This window comes from Nannobrachium achirus (genome assembly GCF_963921795.1).
Source record: "Nannobrachium achirus genome assembly, chromosome: 10".
Lineage (NCBI taxonomy): Eukaryota > Metazoa > Chordata > Actinopteri > Myctophiformes > Myctophidae > Nannobrachium > Nannobrachium achirus.
In genome coordinates this window covers 2,839,633-2,859,365 of record NC_137819.1, presented here as the reverse complement: position 1 = coordinate 2,859,365, position 19,733 = coordinate 2,839,633, and the positions used below count along the sequence as shown (strand labels likewise).

The window sequence follows — 19,733 nt, the reverse complement described above, 5'->3', positions numbered from 1 at the left end:
ACACACACACACACACACACACACACACACACACACACACACACACACACACACACACACACACACACTGGGAACCTCGCGATGTGGGGAGACACTGCCGCCCCACATGTCCTGTCTGTTGCTCATAGACACTGCTGCTTGATCTTCAGTGGACACCACAAGACCATGAGATGAGAGGACTGGTTATATCGGCTTGTGTGTGCATGGGTTTGTGCTTGACCCCATAGGGCTCCACAGGGGGGCATTGGGGGGCAATGCCCACCCAGATTAGACTTTGTGACCCCCAGTCCAGATTGGCCATCCACCATTATTTTAAGATGTTTAGGTGTTAATTATATATGTTTTGTTCTTTGTGATTATTATAAATATACATTTTCAAATTAATTAATAGTCTAATGAAAATGCAATAATAAAAGGTAGCCTACACTGGCCCTGCACCGAGTTGGTTTTGTTTTGATGTCTATTCCTGTGTTGCAGCATAGGAAATTCAAATCTTTTCAGTGAGAAAACGTGTAATGGACATTACTAGTTTGTCTCAAAATGCCGCAAAAAATCGGCTTGCCAGGGTGTGAAAAATAAAGTGCCCCCTTTGGGAAAAGTGAAGGCCCCCCTGCTAATTACATACGTGTTCCTTCTCGCAGATACTTGACGAGAGGTGGGTAAAGTTGACCCACCTCTCGTCAAGTGTCTGCGAGGATGAAAATGTATCTTGGCAACACTGACATGAAGGCACTGACTACAAAACTGCTAGTTTAGTTCATTCTCATGACGTGGATGTTTATAAGTGGATGGTAAAGGTAAACTCCACAGATACCGTTCCTGGAGAAACGGTTCAGGCTTGACGTCTGACACGGGATGTTTTCCACGTAAGAATGGCTGATGTCATGGGATGCGTTCCCAAAGGGAACACATTTCTGTCAGAGTGGTTCCCCTCACATCACAGTGACATCAGAGCATGATGTCAGAGCGACAACCCCATAGAACCACAGTGTCAGGCGTGACAGACAGACAGAGATACATACGGACAGGCTGTGACCGTTCACATACTAATCTGCGACCTACGGTAGCAATTACCCATTATATTATCAACAAGTACAATAGTGCAGTAGGCTATATGAAATCATTACTATGATTTCATATTGATGATGTCAGTGATGTCCAAAGGCATAACAGGGACAAAGACAGACAGATGCAGAGATTTGTGGATTTTATAGATATAATCCCAATTATTTTGCCCAAAATGGCTGCAATGCTGTTCTTTTGTCATTTACTCTCGTTTTGGGCTTCCCTGACACTGAGCTTAACATTAACAGTGTGAAAATAGCCAATATGTGTTTTTTTCCTTATTACTGTGGGAGAGTGCAATCATTCAGTGCTCCAAGCAACAAAGGTGAACACCAAAAGAACAGTATTGCAGGTCTGCCAGGCCATTTTGACAATTTTTGGAGGGGTGCTACTGCCCACACGTTTGCCTGTGTTGCTCATTCCACAAATGCCAGATCCTACAAGCTGTACCTTGTTGTAAAGGAGACAAATCAACGATAACAATGATATCAAACACAGCATTCTGCATAATTAAAGGGGGGGATATAATTGCATTGCAAGCCATTTTGGCAAAAATTTGGTCGGCGCTACCCACACGTTTGGCTGTGTAGCTCATGCCTCGAATGCCCGATGCTTACAAGCTGTACCTCGTTGTAAAGGTGACAAATCAACGACAAAGATGATATAAAACACATTACAATTTGGTATTATTAGGGGAGATATAATGGACCAAAGTCAAGTTTCCTTTCTTTTTGTGCTGAGTTTTATAAGACACTTTTATGCCCATATGGAGATCCCTGATGTCGCACAAGTAGGCCATACATCGCCACAAGTCAGACAACTATGATGTCAGACGTCAGTCATGTCCATATTTGGGAAAATATGGCCACATTTTGTCCAACACCCATATAGAGCATCGCGGTGGGCATGGTTGACAAAAATATTTATAACAATTATGTTAAGCCTAGAACCAAGCCATCCAGGATTGCAGTGAATCATGACCATAAAACCTTTGTTTCTATGAAAAGAACATTTTGAGAATCGCTAAATAAAGGGTATTTATTAAATGTAGTATATCAAATAATTACATATTAAAATATGTTTTCATATAGGATCAAAGGTGTTATGGTCATGATTCACTGCCATCCTGGATGGCTTGGTTGGCCTAATATAATTGTTATAAATATCTTTGTAAAAGTCAGGGAGAATGGGAGATAATGGGAGGACCAGTAAACCACTTACGCTGGATGAGCATCCAGCGTAAGTGGTTTACTGGTCCTCCCATTATAGAGTCTATATGGACATATTGTGTCAGTCTCATGTGGTCTGTGATGACGTCAGACATCTATGATGTCAGACATCAGTCATTTACATATTTGGGACAATATGGACACATGTTGTTCAACTTAAACAACACACAAGTTCTGTGCATTTATTTTATTTTATTATTTTGTCAATGTTGACCCCATGCCAAAGCGCCAGCGTCTTCCATCCACTGGGACAAGGCTTGTCTAAACATCAAACAGGGGTTTTACTCTTGGACTTAAAATAATGTTATAATAATAATAGTAGTCAGGGATGTAGTGGAGCCAGGTATACCTATTTATTGCCAGACCCATGAAATGGGTAGGCCTACATAAGCAAATGTCGGTCTGTCCGGGTTTTCTATATAAAGGGTATATATGATGATGACATGATGATGACATGCCTACAAAAGGCATGATGTCATAAATGATGATGACAGACAGGGGGTCTGGCACAACCAGGTTGACCTGGTCTAGTTTATTATGAATAGACTTGTTTCTGCACCTCTTTTGGAAGATATGTATGTAGGCTATAATAACTATAATCTCTAGTGTACTGTACATACAATAGCAATAGCTATACTGTACACATATCTATTGCTCATGCTGTTCAACACATTTCATGACAGAAAAGTAAGCACTGCCCCCTTGTGTTTAAAAATGACAGTGCAGGAGTAAAGAAGCGGTCCTTTGCCCTGCACTGACACTGCCTGTTAGCAAAGATAGACACACTCTGGACAGCGCTGAGTGGAATGGTGTGTGTGATCAATTAACTGGGAGAGTACAAGAAATTACAGAGGGGCGGCCATAGCAGAGTGGTTAGTGAGCCACTGAGCTCACCTGGGGATTCAGAGCCCCTGGTTGTCCCAGGTTGTCCCACGCCTCGCAGCACAGAGCACACAAGCTCTGTTTATAAATGCTTTGTGTCAGTTAACGTTATATCACCAGCCAGTCAAGGATATATGATTCGAAACGCAAGTGAAACAGATTTTGGCTGAATGAACCACACTCACCGCAAGTAGCCTCCATCTCTCGAATCTGGTGATTAATCAATAAGAGAACGGCGTTCAAGCCACAGAGCTTTCCATGTTGGTATGCTGAAAAAACCAGCTAAGACCAGCTTAAGCTGGTCCAGCTAAAACCAGCTACTTTTTGCTGGTCTTAGCTGGACCAGCTTAAGGGTAGGTTTTCACCGCCATCTTGCTTTTTGACCAGCTTTATGCTGGTAGGTTTAGCTGGTCTATGCTGGTTTAAGCTGGTGTTATTAGCTGGTTTTGGTTTAGCTGGTAGCTGGTTTAAGCTGGTATTATTAGCTGGTCAAAGCTGGTTTAGGTTTAGCTGGTCAAAGCTGGTTAAAGCTGGTAGCTGGTATAGCTGGTATTATTAGCTGGTCTAAGATGGTTCAGGTTTAGCTGGTCTATGCTGGTAGATGGTTTAAACTGGTATTATTAGCTGGTAGCTGGTCTAGGCTGGTTTAAGCTGGTAGGTACATTAACTTTGCCTGGAAAGGATGCATGGTCATGGTGAATTTCAGCCAGGTTCTCACAGCACATGCCATATAAAAACAGTATATAAAAGTGAGCAAAATCATATATCAATTTCATACATACATACATTTATTTAACACAGCTTACAAAGAACCTCAAAAACAACATTCATAAATAAATAACAAATAAATACATAAACTTCAAGATCTGTGAGAACAGTTGTGCTCGTCAAATTTCATACCTAATTTGGTTTAACCCATTTAGGCCTAACCTCCTAAATCAGAAATTAGCCTACAAAAACAAATATGTTGCAACATACTGTACATGTACTGTAAGCCCCTCCCATACACTAAAATGTGTACCCGGCCTGAATGGGTTAAAGCTTTATGGAGCAGCATCTTCACATACATTTGTCGTTTTATCTTTAAACTACTCCTTTAAGTTACTACCCAGCAGTACATGAGCAGTTATGACCAATGATTATTCCATCGGGAGTTACTTCCACAGCAAGTAAATGAGGACTCTCCCTTTTTTTCCCATGGATCTGTAGCATTTTGCATTCATAGAAGTAGCTATGAGCGTTAAGTCACATACATGAGTTTGTGTGTGGATAGTTGCGGCCCAGTTGTGTTTGTGGGTGGATAGTTCTGGCCCAGGCCTGCTGCAGTCTGCATTCTCTCTGTAGTTCATTGAACTTTGCGGTGATAACGCAACCATTGCCATTGTCCAGGGTGAGATATCTGCAGCGCCTCTACATCTTTTGTCTATTGTCCTTTCTTTAGATGTCCTTTTTTCTGAAATGAATCTCCCCATAGCCGTCTTCCTCTTGTAAGATCTTCTGCATTAATGGTCTTCTCCTGCAGCTACCACTGGAATCAGTCTGAAAGAAAACAAACAACAATCCCCACCAACAAAAAAATATATAATTAGAGGAAAGAAAAGATGAGTATTAAAATGTTTTCATTTACCTCTATTGTTTTATCGATTTTAGTGCGTACAAGTGGCTAAATATGTAATTTTAGACACAATAAGCTGTCAATTTCTTTGTTACTATTTACACCAGCACCTATTTTTATTTTATTTTTTATTTTATTTAACCAGATAAAAACACATTGAGACATGATCTCTTTTTCGAGTGTGACCTGGCCAAGAGGCAGAAATAAAAAATTACACAATCCTTGCTTACATACAACTTACAAGACATCACAACAAAAATAGAACATCCATGATACACAAACAGATACCTAAAAACTCCAAAAATACAAAGTGTACACTAAATAATAAACTAGTTTGCAATTCACAGGTAGCAGTACACGCACAGTGTGCCCAATGTACCCAAAGGAAGAGATCACAGAGCAAATTAATTACAGGTCTGAAAAAGTGCAAGCGTTTGTAGGTCTATAAGTCACATCTGCCCATGAAAAAGTGTAGTTTTTTTTAATGTCCAACATATTTGTATTTAACTTCGTTAAGTTAACATGAGTATAACTAAACACATTTTAAACTAAATCAAAGTGTTACATTTCACGATTCCAATTCAAAAGAAGCAAAAATAGCATATCTACAATAGCAGGCTCAAGTGGTTAAATATCTAAAAAAAAAAAATGTTTTACATGAATCCAAAATACACTGATGATTGTGCTGTCAAATTATGAAACTATATGGAATCTATGAAAAGGTTTGGGGGGGTCCCTGCTTCATCTCTCCCTCAACTAAGGGGCCCTTGGCCTGAAAACGTTGAAGACCCCTGATCTAGTAAGCATAAGCGGTTTTGCATAATAAAACTGTAATCACGATGTTAGTTCAACATGGAATTCCTATGCTATTCTCCCACCTGGAAGACTCCCTGCATGCGTCGGCGGACACGGCGACGTGCAGCGGGGTTCTGCCCATGTGGTCCAGCAGCCTCTTGGCGGCATCTGCGCTCTCCCGTGTGGTCGGTCTGCACCGCCAGCGTGGCACTCTGGGTGATGAGGTCCGAGATGATGCTGGGGCCCGGCTCGTCGCCTCCGCTCTCCTCCTCGCCGTGCAGGCCGCACTCTGAGCTTCCTCCGGTACGCAGAGACGCCAGCATCAGCGGGATGATGCTGTCTGGGGGAGAGGATAACAGAGGGATACATGGTTCAGCCGGGGTTCATCTGGAGGAGTTAAGGTCGTTACACACTGCTGTGTTTTTTCTGCCGAATATAGGAGCGAATTTCAGAGCACTTAAATAAAGAAATCAACCTCACGTTATGTTAATCACGATTGCACACTCCCGCCCAATTCGTATTTATTTTTCGACCACAGGGTCCCTTGCTCTCTCTCTCTGTCTTTGCCCTGAAAAAAAGTATTTCGCAAAGAAAAAACGCAGCAGTGTGCAACCAGCTTTACAGTACATTTTCAGACCTGCCAACCCTGGGAAATCTTTTTGAGTACTCATGCGCGGGCACGAAGTGCCCGCGCGGTGCCCGCAGCGCCGAATTTTTGTTGTTTTCCCGCACAAAACAGCGTATATTTTGGGGGGTTCCATGCACCTTTTTGGGTGGGACCTTTACAGTTATGTTAACAAAATTTCACACCAGAAATGTAGCACATTGCATGTCTTGACTTACACTAATAGGAGGAGGCAAGATGTTAGAACAACCTCTTAAATAAAAATGCCATTTGGTCTGGAGGCTAGTATTACCAGGCAATACAGTAATGTTGCTTTGGCAATATTGTTGACAAATCTTTAATAAAATATACTAACTGCACTTGCTCAGAGTTAGTTAACAATAGACTCGCAAAACAGTCACCAGTGACTTCAGGAATGAACATACATCAATATAATCCTGTTATTCAAATTGCAAAATAGCTTTTCATTGTAGGCTATTTACATAAACCTGTGTCTTTGTTAATTGAGCAGCCTAAATAAAACCATATGTCTGTGCATGATTTGCATGAAGTTGAAGGTATTCAACTCATGTAGGTTTCTATTCCATCCATGATATATAGGCCTACATTGTGTATAGATCACATACAGCCTAGTCTGTATATTCATTCATATAGGCTGCAGGCTACTCATTGTTGATAGACCATTAATGTCTTCATATATTCAAAGGTGATAAATAATTTGTTCACTGTTAATGTGTTTGACAATACACATGGGCCTAATTCATTCATTCATACTCATTTAGAGATAAAGTGGAACAGGCAGCCCAGTATGTTATCCAATCATGGCCAATGTATATCAGTTCATTGTACTAAGCCCTGGGTCACACGTTTTGACTGGTTGCTCGCTGCAACACCGTCGTATGACGAATTACAACACTTCATACACAACACAACAGCTCCAGGCGGACCGCAGCCGCTCGTTGTTTTGTTTCACCAGCATCGCAAGATAGGTTTAGGTTAGGCATAGTACGAGATTTCACCAATTCTCACCCTCGTGGCTGCTATGACATGTGAATTCACCTCAGAGGAGGGTTTTAAAAGTTTATTATTAGCCTACCTGTTAAGACTCGTTGGCAGCACACCACGGCCATTCTCCGTAGTATCTTCTTTATAAATTAATCTGATTAATATCGCCGCTATGTGAAATCCGAGCGATAACGCGTCGCTGTGAGATGTGTGCATGCTGAAACTAAACCAAAACCTTCTTCTTATAACTCTATGACCAAAACAAAACAAACTCCGTCCGCGTTAAATTCTTCTTCTACCGACAAAACGAGCATCGCTTCCGTTCTAGTGCTCCGCAGCGCCATGCACCCCATTCACACACCTGGGAGTGGTGCCTGGGAGAACTACACGGCATGGAGCAAAAATGTTGGCCTCACAACACAACGCAGAATGTGTTATGTGTTACCATGGTTCCCCCGAACCAAAAATGCGTAGCCGTTAGAGGAGTTTGCGTACCTGCGTACAGAGCCTTAAAATGCGTGCTTAGTACGCAAAATGCGTACGGGTTGGCAGGTCTGCATTTTCTATTTATTTCCAAACCTTCAAAATGTAAACTATTCTGTTCTCCCCAATTGACGAATTGGGAGTCATTCTCCCAGTTCCCTTTGAACTATGCACTACACCAGGGGTGGGCAACTTTGATGATTGAGAGGGCCACTATATTTCCACTGTCACTCCAGAGGGCCACATTGCATATTGCTACGTCCTACTTTGTCATTCTAGTATCTCATACAAAAGAAGCAAAAATAGCCGATCTACAAGCTCAAAACGCGTCGTGCTGCAACACATTTTGAGCTGTAACACTTTGATTTAATTTAAAATGTGTCGCTGGTTTTCCATGTATGCACTACACACTCCCTGTTGCTTCTAACCCCTACTGTTGGTCTTGCGGAGCACGTATACAACTACATGCATCCTCCGATGCACATGGAGTCACTGATCGTTTATTTTCACCTGTCAGTGAGGTGTGCATAACGGATGCTATCCCTCATGATTCTACTCCTCTCTGAACTGGTGCCCCAACCAGCAAGGTGGGAGTGCTGAGAGGCATGTAGTTTACCCCTTGCTTTAGTCAGTGTGTCGGACACCCAAATTTACAATAAAATGAACTATCCAAAAACAAATTCAAGTTCATGGCGATTGAGCCAACTGTATTAAAACCAACCAACATCCAAAGTGCTGACAATATCCTTACTGAATGTGTATTCTTTTGTAAATGGCCGCATTAGACCGAGAGAAGAACAACAGTGAAGAAGAAATAAAAAAAGGGGGCAGAATAGACCAGTTCCACCTGATGTGGGAAAGATTTCTTCTCCATGTTAATGGATTGTAATGACAAGTGTTTCTATTTGTATGGATAGCATAGCATAGAAATCCTCCTTCCCTTTTTATTTTTAGCTGTTTTTGTTTTGGACTCTTGTGTAGGTATTTGGTTATGTTGTGTTGTTCAAAAATCCAATAAAATATGAATCACACACTCACACAGTCTCACACTCACTCACTCTCACACACACACACACACACACACACACACACACACACACACACACACACACACACACACACACACACACACACACACACACACACACACACACACACACACAAAAGAAGCAGTCAAAACAATAAGCCATACCTGGTCCTTTGACATTGACACCCAGACAATCTGAGTCCAGGTCGGCCTGAGGTCGGGTGAGGAAGAGGTCAGCAGCCTTGCCTTGCTGCAGCGTCCACTCTCTCCTCCATCCATGCTGGGCAGCAGAGGCCTGTCTTCCATCTGGCAGGGGTTTTAAATACGCTTTAGTACACATGGCTTTGTCTGTTTGTCCTGTGTCTGTCCGGACTGTCATTGGTCAATTGGTGTGTTTGTATGGCCAAGGTCAAATTGGCCAAGGTTCGCGGGACGCTTAATGAAATTAACGCACTTCACACTGGGGGTGATTTTGACGTTCTGTATAGTATTTATGGGCTAGAATATATACTGGATGGTTAGCAATGTTTTTGTCCATGGTCATGTTGCGTTTTATTGTCTATTTTTATTTCACTTATTCTACCAATGTGAAGCGAAAGCCAAGTGTTCACAAGTAAAGTTTCTGTTCCATTCTTCTCACCTGTGGTTTCTTGGGTGGAACCTCCTCCTCCAACCATCTCTGACTCCTGCCTCCATCGATAAGGGCCCCGTCCTGGGTCTTAAAGTTCCTAAGCAGAGAGAATCAGCGCTTTCATTTCAAGCTACAACATATACTGTGTGTGTGTGTGTGTGTGTGTGTGTGTGTGTGTGTGTGTGTGTGTGTGTGTGTGTGTGTGTGTGTGCGTGCGTGCGTGCGTGGCTGCGTGCGTGGCTGCGTGCGTGCGCGCACGCACACCGAGCAACGTGATTGTTTTATCAAAGGAGCCCTCTAAACCAGTGGTTCCCAAACTTTTCAGGCCGCGACCCCCAAATAATCATATAATTTACCTGGGGACCCCTCATCCTGACAAGCACTAAGAGTTGAGGAATTACATTTTGTATGTGAAAATAGCAGATCTATATGCTCTCAACGCTCGAGGCGATGTGAGCATGTAGATCGGCTATTTTCAAAATTTCAGCCTCTTATATTTTACAATTTGACCAATGTTTAATTTGTCATTTCAGAGGTATTAAAAAGTCCTTAAATTGTCACATTAGAAATATACATTAATTTAATCATCTGGGGACCCCCCCAAAATAATTATGGTGGTCCCGACCCACAGGTTGAGAACCACTGCTCTAAACAACAAAGGCTTTCTGTAAGAATAGCAACAGAAACCCCTCATCCATCCATCCATCCATCCATCCGTCCACTCACTTCATTCCAAAGTATAATACAATAGAAACATGGCAAAGGGAGCAATGATATGGTTTGCCCATAGGCTTGTGGATTCAAAGCTTTCTGCTGTTTCTGTAACTATTTCTGTGTACTTCCAGTTTCTGTGTAGAAAAGAAAGCCACTCATTGCATATGTGCTCACTCCATTCTACTTGTGTGGCGTGATGTAGGCATATCTAATTAATATTAATGTTTGTTTTATATAGATTTGTATCAGTGGGCCGTGGTTTCGCTGTACTTGCAGCCAGAGAGCAGACACTTCGTCAGCAGACCACCTGCAGTTACACTCACTGTGGTGTCTGTTATCTGGTTCTCTCTCACAACTTCAAGTCACAAGTCAGACAGTTCTTTAGATTTTAGGGTAGTTACTTTCTTCGTATTTGGTGTTTATCATATTAGTATTTTCAATGGTCGTTGACTCGTTCCGAGCCGAATCACCACCGTGTTTACATGCCGTGGCCCTTGAGAGAACGCTGTTATGCGGCTGCTGATTATTAATCAAACTAATAACAGGCTTCTATGCATGGCTGTAGTTATTTTTTTTAAGGTGACACTGTGACCCGTTTGCCGTTCGGTTTTGTCATAGCTTTGTTTGTTTGGCTCGGCAGCAAATGTGTATTTCTGGTTGAAATATTGTGCAGCCGAGACAACATCATAATGCTGACTTTTTCACCAAACATACCTCTCAGTTTCAGTTGCGTTGGGGTGAAAGCTGATGTTTTTCAGCAAATCCTGTGGTTTTCAGGACAGCTGTCCCAAAAATTTCACCGCTTGCTCCTTGACAAAGAGGGAATATTTTGTATGCAACCCACACCACCACACCCTATGTGGATCAGAAATGAAATAGAATTTTTAGAAATAAGTAAACTATCGTGACTGACACTTTATGTTATTTTTTATTTTATTTTAAACATGTACAAGTAAAGCTGGCCATACACTAGCCGATAATCGGGCCCGACTGAATCGGGTAGAATTAAACACTACAGGATCATTTTTTCAGATTATTTTAACAGATAATCTAAACGGGCTCAGACTAGCCGTTTTGAACAGTCGGGCGCTCCGCACGCTACAGGATTCTATTCAGATTGAGTCGGGCCTTAACAAAGCAATAATAGCCTACATAATATAAAATACAAAATGTCACGGGGCTGTTCTTCGCCTTGCAACACACACACGCACACGCACACGCACACAACAACACATAAACGTTATCCACACAACACACCATCGCTTCGCGCAATGGAGAAAAAAAACTTGTGTCCCATTTTGATGATCATATGAGTTCACTTTGACACGTTTCATGTCAATCCATGCCTCTGTTCAACTCTCTGACTTTTACCCTCTCTGTCTCTATCACTGCTGTGTGCTGCGTGCTGTCTGCTTCTCATGGTGCCTGATTTATGATTAGTCGTATGACTGTGTGGCGCACAGAACATTAGATTTCCAAGATCAAACTGCGTCCCTCCGCGCCACATTGTAGGGTTTGTAGTCGTAGATCAGGCAGTGCGCGTAGGCTACTTGCACTCGTGTGCTGTTCCCACTTCAGTCTGTGACTGACTGGTAGTGACTATTTCTGCTGATATAAAACAAACTCGCGACCATTGAGTTTTAATTCCCATCGCAAGCAATCATGATACAACCTGGGAGGATGGATGTGGATCATTATTTGAAATAATAAGCAGTGTATTTATGTGTATTGCTTTTTTGGGGGGGAACTTGTTTTTAGTCCCAAATATACTGTAATGCTTTAAAAAGGACAGGCCTATTAGGCCTATATCCATATCCAGGTTTATCATTGTCAGTTTTGATAAAGTCATTTTATTTTATAATAGTTAAGGTAACGTGCGCGCATATTTTCTAAACCTGCTGTCTGTTAAAATACTTGTGCGTGCGAAACGCCTGGCTATGCGGGGCGCGCTGTGCCCGGAGTAGCCAGGAGTTGTTAACCCAGCTGGTAGATCAAACAACGAGTTGCTGATGGCCCATTAATTAAGCTACACGCTGTACCTATGGCCAATTGGAACTTGAAAGGAGTAGAGATTACATAACTGCACCGTGCACGGACCATCAGAGAAAGTGACTGACGTGGGGTGAGCTGCTGTTGTAGGCTGCTTCCACCACGGACGGTTCAAGTTCAATACAGGTTCAAGTTCAAGACAGGCAAGTGTCTGCTTTTACTTTAGTGGCCATGGCCTAGGCTTTCAATCCCTGTCTTTTAACAAATTATCGCGGTGTGGGCGGATGGATCAATCAAATATAATCATTAAAAAAAGATCAGAGGGCACGGAGATCCAAATCCAATGTCCCAGAGAGAGAGAGAGAGAGAGAGAGAGAAAGAAAGAGAGGACGGTTCTGTCTGGTCCATTTGAAGAACTGTAATCCAGCATTTTGAGGTGGAAACATGGAGAATGCACAGGTTTATCATACATTTGAGAGTGAGAACCATAAGTTTAATGTAACTTGGAGGAGGAGAGCAGAGCTGGAAAGTTATTAGCGAGTCCAGACAGCTGTGGCTCTTGCACTAATTGGTTTGGCCTAGTTTTACGTCTTTGTTGATTGATTGATTGATTTTGTGTGTGTGTGTGTGTGTGTGTGTGTGTGTGTGTGTGTGTGTGTGTGTGTGTGTGTGTGTGTGTGTGTGTGTGTGTGTGTGTGTGTGTGTGTGTGTGTGTGTGCGTGCGTGCGTGCGTGCGTGCGTGCGTGTGTGTGTGCGTGCCTGCGTGCGTGCGTGTGTGGAGAGAGAAAAAGAGATAGCTCTGTCACTCAGATATGTATGCTCAGAGACTTGCGTCTATCAGCAGCTGCTGTAGGCCTAGTACCTATTTTCAATCAGTCCCCTGCTGCTATTCCAGTCTTCCAGACCAGTACTGATCCAGGAAAATATCAAACATGTTTGAAAAGAGTCGGGCTACCCCCGATCGTCCTCCGAGCCACTCGGCTGGGCTCCGAGTGGATCTGTGAGACCTCACGCTAGACGACGTTCATGCCCGATAGTCGGGCACGTTTCAGTCGGAGGAAGCCCGATTGTCGGGGGGGTAATTAAATAGCCCGATTATCGGCTAGTGTGCGGCCAGCTTTACAGCGAGCAGGGTGGGCCGTACCACTACCATTTCTAAACATACTGAGAACCAATGTCAATAATATCAACAATCTGTCAAATGCATAGTAGTCATGTATTCAAGCTATTCAAAATGGATAGTCATGATTTATTGTAAAAAAAATAAAAAATAAATTAAATCTTTTTTTTTTTTTTTTTTTAAAGCAATAATTTGATTGATTGATTGATTGAAGAATTTATTAGAAGTTTGCAATAGAAAAAAGTACAGTTTCATGACAGTACAAATCACTGGTACAAGGTCAACTAAAAGGAGATCCTAGAAAGCCGAGGCTTATTTCCACAGGAACCACACTTTAAGTATCTCATATAACATTGAAAGACAGACGGATAGAACATAGTACTTTATCTAGGATAATATCAGTTTCAAAAGCATAACATCAAATACAAAAGGCAGAATACAAAGAAAAAGGGGGGGGGGGAGCATGGGGGCTTAGTCTATTTACAAGTCACGGGTAGCTGCTGTCTGAAGGTGACTTTTCATACCTATTTTGAAGGAGGCTAGGGATTTGCTCTCCTTTAGGGCTTGTGGAAGGGCGTTCCACATGTTGATGGTATAGCAGGAGAACGAGTTAGCGCCTTGTTTAGTGTTAAATCTACGCTGATGATGATTAGTGGAGCTGCCTCTGGTGTTATGATCGTGAACATCCTTGACCTTTAAGAAGTAGTTTGTCAGGTACATGGGAATCTTGGAGGTGTAGTGTATCTTGTACACCAGGCCCATTGCAAGATGCTGTACTCTGTCAGCTACTTTGAGCCACCCCACGCTTTCGTGGTGATGCTCGGTAAGGTGGGTCAGAGGAGGGAGACCAAGCACAACCCTAATTAGTTTGTTTTGGGCTGTTTGGAGCTTTAGCTTTAAGGCAGCTGGGGCGTCGCGATACCAGACAAGGACTCCGTAATCAATGAGGGGCCCAATAAGAGCACCTCCTAGTGTCTTTCGGGATTTAATATTGATCAGTGGGGCAACTCTTTGCAAGAAGCGAATTCGTTGATTGACTTTATTAATTACCTTGGTGGTCATTTTTTCACTGGATAGGTTAGCCTCCAGGATGCAACCCAGGTAGCAGATGTGGTTTTTTCTTTCTATCACAGTGTCACCTACTTTAATTGTGAAGTTCTCAACTAGGCTAAGTTTCTGACTAGATCCAAAGAGGATACATTCAGTTTTGCCTAGGTGAATTGAGAGTCTGTTGTCATTGAGCCAGGTGCAGATTTTGTTAAGTTCACAGTTAAGGGCCTTTTCAACCTGCAAAATGTCTCTGCCTGAGACTAGGAGAGCCGAGTCATCCGCGAACAGAAACAGATTGCAGTCACAAGCAGATGACATGTCGTTTACGTATATTAAGAACAACAGTGGACCCCCTGGCCCTGCAGTACCTCCGCGGACCCCCTGGCCCTGCAGTACCTCCGCGGACCCCCTAGGGGTCGCGGACCCCCTGTTGAAGACCCCTGACCTAAACAAACACAACAGAATGGGTGTATTATTATTATGAGCAAGCTATCAAAGCCACACGATGAAATGCAGTATCTCTCACTCTCTCTCACTCTCTCACACACTCTCTCTCTCTCACACACACACACACACACACACACACACACACACACACACACACACACACACACACACACACACACACACACACACACACACACACACACACACACGTAATTCAAAGTAGACCTATTGTATAAATAAACTCAAGACAATTCCAGCATTGTAGCCCCTTTTACGAACTCCCGTTAGCATCGCGCTAGCGCTTTATGCTAGCGAAAAAAGGGGTTCTGCACTGACTGACCGTCATGTTTCAGGGCTATATTAATAGTATTTCTGTGTGTCAAAACTCACCTTAAGATGTCCGCTTCTGTTCTCCTTTCTTCTATCTTCTCTGAATCCGGTTTATTGCTGTGTTTATTGCATCCAGCAGCGCAACGCAACATCACAACTCTGTTGACAATGACTAGAGACAGCAGAGCAGCGCGAGCGAATCTTGGCGCCTCCTCTCGGATAAGCAACCTAGAATGCACCGGGCGTGTCGCGTGCAAAAAAAGAACAGATCTACAAGCTCACAACGCGTCGAATTGCGCAGCGTTGTAGATCTTTAGATCTGTTCTGTCTGTAACCACAGCAACGCAGCTCGCACAGCATTCTTCTGTCCTATGATTCTGTCACTGTGTGACTGCTTTTTTTCTTTTCCTTTTTCTTCTATTGTTCTAAGTTCTGCTTTGGCTTCATCCAGGAAGGGAGTTTTCTTTATAATGAATGGATGGATGCATTAATGGATGCATGTTGTCTTAATGATATTATAATAATAATTATAATAATCATAATTTATTATACATATTTTATGTCACATACAAGAAATGTAAAATAAATACATAATTTCTAGAAGCCTATATAATTTCCCTGAATTAGTGATATGTCTCAAGTCTATCCTTATGTGTAGAGGAAAATAATAAAAAATAAGGGAATGGATCATAGTCATTGAGAAAGTGATGTAAAATACTATTTCCAGCAAGGCCAGTCAGGCTAGATAGATTTTTAGCAGGAGACTCCTGATTGTCTCCACCAGGCCGAAAGGCATGGCCGAGACGTTTTGCACCCTGGCTGTGCAAACGCACTCCCTGGATTTTCGTGTGTGTGTGTGTGTGTGTGTGTGTGTGTGTGTGTGTGTGTGTGTGTGTGTGTGTGTGTGTGTCCAGAGCAGAACATCTACCCCAAATGTTTCATATAATATAAATATAATATAATCCCACTACATAATCAGAACTGCACCAAAAAATATTGTGTTTGTGTGTGTGTGTGTGTGTGTGTGTGTGTGTGTGTGTGTGTGTGTGTGTGTGTGTGTGTGTTTCCATCTGTAACTCCACGTTCAGCAGTTTGTCTAAAAAACATAATACAAAAATCAATAACGCATGTACCTTGCCCAACATCAACTTTATCACATTCAGATGTGTCTCTACTTCTCATAATCCCAAAATGTTTACAATTTTTCCCCACATTTTGGCCTGTAGGCGGCATATATTGCGCAATCCTTAGTTGGGAGTGGAGTGTCATTATCATCACCAACGTCTCAGATTACAAGAGGGAAGGGGGGGGGGTCAGATGCACACACACACACACACACACAGAGAGAGAGAGAGAGAGAGAGAGAGAGAGAGAGAGGGGGGGGGGGGGGGGGTACAGTAAAGTACAGTAAGGTAAAGTACAGTACAGTACAGCAAGGTACAGTACAGTACAGAAAAGTACAGTACAGTAAGGTAAAGTAGATTACAGTAAGGTACAGTAGAGTATGAATGGATGGATGGATGGATGGATGGATGGATGTGGATGGATGGATGGATGTGGATGGATGGATGGATGTGGATGGATGGATGTGGATGGATGGATGGATGGATGGATGTGGATGGATGGATGGATGGATGGATGGATGTGGATGGATGGATGGATGGATGTGGATGGATGGATGGATGGATGTGGATGGATGGATGTGGATGGATGGATATGGATGGATGTGGATGGATGGATGGATGGATGGGGATGGATGGATGGATGGATGGATGGATGGATGTGGATGGATGGATGTGGATGGATGGATGTGGATGGATGGATGGATGGATGTGGATGGATGGATGGATGGATGGATGTGGATGGATGTGGATGGATGGATGTGGATGGATGGATGGATGGATGGATTTGGATGGATGGATGGATGGATAGATGGATGTGGATGGATGGATGTGGATGGATGTGGATGGATGTGGATGGATGGATGGATGTGGATGGATGGATGGATGGATGGATGGATGGATGGATGTGGATGGATGGATGGATGTGGATGGATGGATGTGGATGGATGTATGGATGTATGGATGGATGGATGGATGGATGGATGTGGATGGATGGATGGATGTGGATGGATGGATGGATGGATGTGGATGGATGGATGGATGGATGGATGGATGTGGATGGATGGATGGATGGATGGATGGATGGATGTGGATGGATGGATGTGGATGGATGGATGGATGTGGATGGATGGATGGATGGATGGATGGATTGATTGCCATTTACACTATTTAGCATTTTGGAAAAAACTGCATATTTAATGTTGAGCTATCCTAAATTTGTATTGCTTAGCTGCCCACTGGACTGTATCCATCTCTGGGTACAGGGGACTTTCGCATAGGAAAGGGGCCAGGCCCCCGCAGGGGGCTTTTTTCTAGTATATATTTATATAAATATAGTTAATATATAACTATAATATATAATTTTGAGTTGTATGACTTGAGGCATTACATTTTGTTTAATATGGCTCTTGCAGATCTACATGCTCAACCAGATCGTCTATTTTCACAATTTCTGCCTCTAATATTTGACAACAATGTTTATTTTGTTTTTTATTTTTTTATTTTAAAGGTTGAATAGTCATTTTAGAAATGTTACCCTCTAAATGTCTATACACTTATACTGTATGCTGTTTACTGTTGAGTGAGAAAACAATGTTAACATTGAGCTTAACATCTGGGGAACTCCCAAAATAATGTTGGGACCCCCCCTGGGGGTCCCGACCCACAGGTTGAGAACCACTGATCTAGTAACTTGTGTATGGACTCATCTGGGGTCCCGACCCACAGGTTGAGAACCACTGATCTAGTAACTTGTGTATGGACTCATCTGGGGTCCCGACCCACAGGTTGAGAACCACTGAAAACTTGACCAGCCTATCACTGGTCTATCCAGCCTTCTGACCAGTCACCAGCTATGTCCAGCTGCTAAGCTGGTCTTTTGCTGGTCTATCCAGCCTTCTGACCAGTCACCAGCTATGTCCAGCTGCTAAGCTGGTCTTTTGCTGGTCTATCCAGCCTTCTGACCAGTCACCAGCTATGTCCAGCTGGTAAGCTGGTCTTTTGCTGGTCTATCCAGACTTCTGACCAGTCACCAGCTATGTCCAGCTGGTAAGCTGGTCTTTTGCCGGTCAGTCCACCCATTTGACCAGCTACCAGCTTTGCTTAGCTGGTCTGTCCAGCCAGCCAGCTGGCTGACCATCAAAGACCAGCTGAATCCAGCTTAGACCAGCTATAACCAACTACACTGACAAACCAGCTGGACCAGCCTGACCAGCTTGTCCAGCCTGGTATACCATCTAAACCAGCCTCAGGCCAGCCTCAGACCATCTAAGATCAGTTAATACCAGCTTATAACCAGCTAAAACCAGCTACCATCTTAAGCTGGTTTTAGCTGGTTTTTTCAGCATAAGAACGACACCTTTTCTAACCCTTTTCTTACCCTAACCTTAACCCTAACCCTTTTTTCAATGGAAAAGTTTTTCTCCTCGCTAGTGCTCCTAAGGCTGACAACGGAGGCCGTTGGTACTTCTTGCTACAGACAAATCCAGTAGGGTCCGTACATGCAGACAAGTACAGACAGGGAGAAAGAACAGACACCAAACGGAATAAATCTCTCTCCTCCTCCATTTCTAGTGTAGACCTGTGGTCCTTATAGGTACTTAAGCCGGCTTAAAAGCCGGCTCATGCATAGAAGGAAGCATGAGGTCAGTCCATTGCTCTCCACAGGTTGGCAGAGGGAGTGTAGCGCCCAGGATTACATTAGACAACTGGCACTGGGTGAAGAAAAATGGATTACAAAAATCGTGGGATAAACATGTAGTAAAAAAAGAGAAAAAGAAAAAAAAAGAGAAGATAAATGATCAGTCACCAGAAACAAGTATGTGTGTTTTCAATGAGTCTAACATGGTTAAACTGGAGTTTGAAGTTGACAACGCGGCGCATTGCGATGTGTTAATGAGCTTGTATATCCTATTTTTGCCCCCAGAATATATGGATGCTGGGGTTCAAGTGGTATTGACATTTGGAGGATTCCACTGTATTTAACATTCCAGCGCTATGCAGATGCACAGAAAAGGGAGCATGCATGGGCTCTGAGCCCTCACACACTTCCAGGGACATGCTGGGCCCCTGATTCAGCCCGGGAAAAAGAGTTGGAGAGGCCCTCATTGCTGCTACTTCAGATCATGACAAGGGGCCAATTACATGAGTTATATTTCGTCGTTGTCGGGTGGAAACCTGTCCAAAACCATTAGTTTTGTATTTATCATTTAAAAAATGATTTAAACTAGTGAATACCGATCTACAAGCACACGCCTCGCACCTCGAGGCGTTGTGTGCTTGTAGATCTGCTGTTTTCACTACTTTTGTGCGACGGCCTTGTATGATGAAGCAGGGCTTTGCTTTGCGAAAAAATGTGAAACTTGGAGATACAAGGTTTCTGCCCGACAATGATGATTTACTTTGTTGGCCGCCCAGCCCTCAAAATGGAAAGACATTTTATTTTTATTTTTTTCTTAATGGCCGGCCTGGACCGGCCGGGAATGAACCGGCCGTTCGGGAGTTGTCCCACTTTTCCCAATGGCCAGCACGTCCCTGCACACTTCATGATTTGACAGCAGGGAAGGAAGCCCCGAAGAGAGAGACAGAAGGGGAGAGAGACTGAG

At 43.1% G+C, this 19,733-nt stretch overlaps 1 protein-coding gene across 1 annotated transcript; it reads right to left on the bottom strand.

Moving 5' to 3' along the window:
• Positions 1-3,942: 3,942 nt before the first annotated feature.
• Positions 3,943-15,315, bottom strand: LOC308292666 (neurogenic locus notch homolog protein 2-like). Its single transcript, XM_080735064.1, has 6 exons — positions 15,068-15,315; positions 10,786-10,880; positions 9,367-9,454; positions 8,892-9,032; positions 5,670-5,926; positions 3,943-4,715 (listed from the first exon to the last, which is right to left on the bottom strand). The coding sequence occupies exons 3-6, from the start codon at positions 9,401-9,403 to the stop codon at positions 4,614-4,616; spliced, it is 537 nt and encodes a 178-aa protein (XP_080591190.1). The 5' UTR covers positions 9,404-9,454; positions 10,786-10,880; positions 15,068-15,315; the 3' UTR covers positions 3,943-4,613.
• Between the last annotated feature and the right edge of the window lie 4,418 nt (positions 15,316-19,733).

What these genes read in the sequence shown, in the direction of transcription:
- LOC308292666 (XM_080735064.1), bottom strand. Translation starts at nt 9,403, where the DNA reads ATGGTTGGAGGAGGAGGTTCCACCCAAGAAACCACAG. An exon ending in TTCCACCCAAGAAACCACAG is followed by an intron (nt 9,033 to 9,366) that starts GTGAGAAGAATG and finishes AACCCCTGCCAG; the next exon opens with ATGGAAGACAGGCCTCTGCT. An exon ending in TGTCAATGTCAAAGGACCAG is followed by an intron (nt 5,927 to 8,891) that starts GTATGGCTTATT and finishes CCTCTCCCCCAG; the next exon opens with ACAGCATCATCCCGCTGATG.